The sequence below is a fragment of the Triticum aestivum genome, chromosome 4D (assembly GCF_018294505.1).
Source record: "Triticum aestivum cultivar Chinese Spring chromosome 4D, IWGSC CS RefSeq v2.1, whole genome shotgun sequence".
Taxonomy (NCBI): domain Eukaryota; kingdom Viridiplantae; phylum Streptophyta; class Magnoliopsida; order Poales; family Poaceae; genus Triticum; species Triticum aestivum.
The window spans coordinates 4,574,553-4,579,343 of record NC_057805.1 but is presented as its reverse complement, the minus strand read 5'-3'; the positions used below and the strand labels follow the sequence as shown (position 1 = coordinate 4,579,343).

The window sequence follows — 4,791 nt, the reverse complement described above, 5'->3', positions numbered from 1 at the left end:
CCTTTACTCCCGGTTTGAGACACGAACCGGGACTAAAGGGTGCGATGCCCTTTTTTCCCGGTCCGTGTCTCAAACCGAGACTAAAAGGCCCATTTGAACAGGGACTAATGCTTACATTAGTCCCGGTTCGTAATGCAACCGGGACTAATGTGAATATTGCGCTGTGACCAAAGGCCTGTTTTCTACTTGTGGCAAAAAAAATGTATTCTAGTGTTTTTCGCAAAGCTAGCCTTCAAAGTGGTGGTTTTGTGCAATTTACTCTGAACAATCACAAGAATATGAGGAGACGATTGTACCAGGCGAGCAAACACCCGCGGCGACGGTCGACTCCCCTGGCGACGAACGCCAGGACATTTTCCCTCTTGTTCCGGCGACATGAACCATCTTCTCCGCCGACATACGTCCTTGATCGCTTCACGCCCGGTCACGGAGCTAGACCTGGTTTTGGTAATACCCATTAACCAAGAGAAGAAAAAAATGATGTTGGCCTACACCTATATATTTTGCACATACTCAGTGGTTAGTTGCTAAGATGTGTTGGAAATCACACTTTGTACTTTCTTCATGGTTTTCTTATTGTGATGCTTGCAATGTAATTGTAACTAAGGGTTATCATTTATGAAAGTTCTGCAGGGATCTTCAAAAGTGCCTTATTTCCCTTCCAATGCCAAGTGGTATTTGGAAGCTGATGTCTGTAGAGCCGTCTCTACTGTCATAGTTTTCCTTCAGCTGAGTATTTCTTTTCTTAAACAATACTTTACTGTACTTATGTAGAATCAAAAATTCCAGAAGTGGAGAGCTGACTATTTGGAACAGTCCGGTATATACTTCATTTTACAAGAGTTTAAGAAAATTCAGTTTGCAGTTCTTCTGTGTTTTTTCACTTCTGATCGATATAAGTTTCACTACTGGAATCTGGTTTTGTGCCAACCCACGGATCGCCGGCTTCGTGATGCCTGCATGTAGCCCGGCAAAACTATCACCTCTACTTTGCCCCTCCTCCTGTTGCCGCCCACGACACCGTCGTACTCTTATAAGCACGTCACGCTGAAGATTACAGACCGAAAAGAGATGCTTAAAATATCCAAGTATGGAGATTTGCAGCACTCTTGGTACACTAGCCAACAACACGACTTGCTTAGAGAGAGAAGCCAACACAACATACAACAAAAGAAAGTCACTGGCAACCAACCAACCAGAATGGGGTTTACACACACCCGTGGGCAGGTCAGCAGCACATCCACGACACACAAGTATATAGACTTCACGAAGAAACATCGACAAAGGACAACAAGTTTTGTTTACAGGGTTATGAGACCAAAGTTCCGCCGCGAAAATCCTCGTCTGGTTTCACGCACGCCCTCTAATGCCAGACACCCTTTGAACACCGCCACATCTTCAGAGACACATACGCACCATAATGTAAGGGATCACATGGGATCACGATCTTTCCCCTTCACTTGTCATTACTTAGGACCACAGGCCGCGATCTGATCCTCCAGCTGCGTCAAAAGATGAATAATAGGCCAATGATTAACATATGTACCTTCCCAAAAATGATTGTGACAAGTCTATTGCACATAATGGTGCTCAAGTCCCATCATTTCACTAATCAGCAATGTTACAAATCGGTCGGTTTCTTATTTGGTATTTGCCAAAGCTTTTAAGCGGGGAAACAAAGAAGTTCTACTACTTTTTAAGAGCTACCACATATATCTACCAAATGTGGTGACAAAATTACGACATAAACATTCAACGGCTAGATGAAACTTTCAGAGACCTCAAACAAAGTACTCCAAAACCAAACATCGACAGAATAAGATTAGGTATTTAAGGTTGTTGTTTTTTCTCAATCTTATACTATATATGACCAATCTATGGATTATGAAACTAGTGAGAAGTTGGTATCAAAATACAACATTAGGCACATAAGGTCCTACCTGAATCATGATCTCCACGTCATTGCGCACAATACAGTACAAATTCCTAACAAGATCCAATGACACAAGGCACCTGAAATAATGCAAAAAGATCACACAGTCAAATTCTAAAGAAGTTAACAGAACTGACTTGAAATGGTTCTGAAATTCTAACCCTCAATTTAGGAAAGACACTGGCCATATTGAAATTTAGTTGTGTTATAAACAGAAGACAATGGCCAACAAATTATAAGAGAATCATAAAAAATTAGCATATTCAGATAATGAACCGAGTAATATCAACATGATTGCAGATGAAGTGAGAAAGCAAAGCAGGTTACTTATATATGATGTTAGATTGGTATGAGCTGAATACAGTGACATAAAAGACAACAACAGCGGGTAGGTTTACATTGAGAAATTGAAAAATATTGTTAAGAAATAATGATTGTGGAACATATGTAAAAATATATCGAGTTCTGACCCTTGTTTGCATTTTATTGCATAGAAATCGCCGAAATGCATGCAGGCGAGTTTCACTTGCTGTGCACCAACACTGAAACATGCAGAACACACGCTGATCAGAAAATTAGAAACTTATTAAACAGTAAGGCATGTTGATACACATAACCATATTTGAGACATCATAATTAATGATATTCTCAAGGAACCATTTCCTATCACGATTGTCAACTCAATATATAAACTGTTTGATGAACCAGAAAAACATCATTGTCATTATATGTAGTAGCAGTACTACCAGCATGTATACAAAACAACAAAGTTTTTCTTGCCTGACCATGACATTGTCATGAATACCGACAATTCCGTTACATGAACACAACTAAATTCAGGTCTTCTAATTTTGGATATACGACATTCAAATGACGCCCATGACGTACACACCGTGCTGCTGACACACCTGAATAGAAAGAACGTCATTCCAAGGACGAAACAGAAAAAATGGGCATTGGCTATACATAGAATAGCAGATCATTAATAACAGCCATGCTTATAAAACGACATTTTTTACATCGACGACCTAGAATAATGGCACTGCGCGACAAAAGCTCCCCTCGCCAAGCTATACCACATTGCGATCGGCAGGAGTACCAACAATTCTGGGACATGAGATATACGATTAAACTCAGCTCTTCTATCTATGGCTATACGACGGCCACCACAAACGACACGAACCTCGTGCGGTCGTGCCCCATGAGGTGCACACCCTGTGCCGACACACCCAAATAAAAACAACATCGGTTGTCGTGGGCAAACAAGAAAAACCACTATTGGTGATGCACAGGATAGAAGATCATTAATACCAGAAATATTCGCAAAACGACAACACTTTATCATCACCCTAAAATTAAGATTTATCGGGATACCGATAACTCCGTAACAGGATACTTGACTAAAATCGATTCTTCTAATTACGGCCACACGCAGTGCAAGCGACAATTTTCTTTTCGAATAGAATCCTTTGCCCAGTACAAACAGATCTGAATCGCGGGCCAACAAGCATTATACAATGAAAAATAAGCTGGTGGAAGAGAATGCGTTGATGATGATAATCACCTGGAGGCGCACTCCATGAGCTGCTGCGTCAGGGCTTCCACCTCGTCGATGTCCACTTCCGGCTCCTCCCTGCGAATTCAAGAGCAGACAAGGTGAGTCAGTAGCGAGACCGAGAGTAGAGGGAGAGATGGAGGGCGTGAGGGCGGACATCCGGATGTCGATGTCGTGGAGGATCTCGTAGGCTTCGTTGATGAAGAGGCGGGCGACCTCGGTGGCGGTGCCGTCCTCCCGCAGCTGCTCGAAGGTCTCCTCCTCCACCACGCCCTGGATCGACATCGACCACGCACGCCAAGTCAGCCAGCGGCCAGGTAAGCCAAAAGCTAGAACCACACGTACGACTGGATTGGAGGGGAGTGGGCTCACCTCGGCGTACATTCTGGAGATGTGCGTGTTGAGCCGGGCCCTCAGTGCTGCGGCCGCCATGGCAAGGCGAGGAGAGGTCCGGCGGTCCGGGGGAGCGAGGACGCGAGCAGACAGGGGGAATTCGGCTGCGGAGTGAACGAGGACGCGAGGTGGAGCGGAGGTTGTATAGCTGGGTGGGCTCACGAGGGTCTCTCACGTAGGCGTCTGGCAGCGAATGCTGTATTAGCTGTACTGCGTCATTAGTTAGCTTGGAGACAGCGCGCGTGCGTGCGATGCATGCATTCATGCATGGAGCGTCAGTTTCTGGTCGACTCGAGACGGCCGTCCAAACAAGATTGCGGTATGGGCTCTGCACAACGACGCCGCTCCCAAAATGGGCCAGTCCGTACATTGCACAACGAACAACTCAGTCTACTAGCTTTCTTTTACACTGTAAAACTTAGAATGCCTAAGCGTTGCTACGGGATAGAATGCATATAAGTAAATTAAATAAGTAATTAAGGCCGTCTCTAAGGTCGAAGCTCTCATTTCTTCCTGATACGTTCGGGCGTATTTAGATATCTAACAGGCGCCCAGCGGACTCCCAAAATTCAACCGTGACAGTTCGGTCTTCCCCAAATCCAACCCATATGTGGAGGAGAAATATGATTGTCCAGACTATCAGCCATGTTATCTTTGACACGCGGTCCGAACACAAAAAACCCAGCCCACGATGCACCCTTCGTTTTTTCCTGCAGGGCCCTCCCCTTCTCGCTCTGTTTCCCACTGTAGTGGGACATTTATCGCTAGAGCCCTCTCCTTTATTACCGAATGACACCCACCTCACCTTCGCCATGGCGCCCTATCTCCTTCACATTGTACTTCCCCACGAACCGTCAAGGAGGAGTCCCCCGGCCTGCTCTCTGCCATGATCCCCTCCGCCGTGTTTGTG

At 44.9% G+C, this 4,791-nt stretch overlaps 1 protein-coding gene across 1 annotated transcript; it reads right to left on the bottom strand.

Annotated features, from left to right (window-relative positions):
• Positions 1-1,239: 1,239 nt before the first annotated feature.
• On the bottom strand, positions 1,240-4,061 carry LOC123099326 (histidine-containing phosphotransfer protein 2-like). Its single transcript, XM_044521502.1, has 6 exons — positions 3,861-4,061; positions 3,646-3,761; positions 3,498-3,566; positions 2,404-2,475; positions 1,941-2,013; positions 1,240-1,502 (listed from the first exon to the last, which is right to left on the bottom strand). Exons 1-6 carry the CDS (start codon positions 3,918-3,920, stop codon positions 1,467-1,469), a joined length of 426 nt encoding a protein of 141 aa, XP_044377437.1. The 5' UTR covers positions 3,921-4,061; the 3' UTR covers positions 1,240-1,466.
• Between the last annotated feature and the right edge of the window lie 730 nt (positions 4,062-4,791).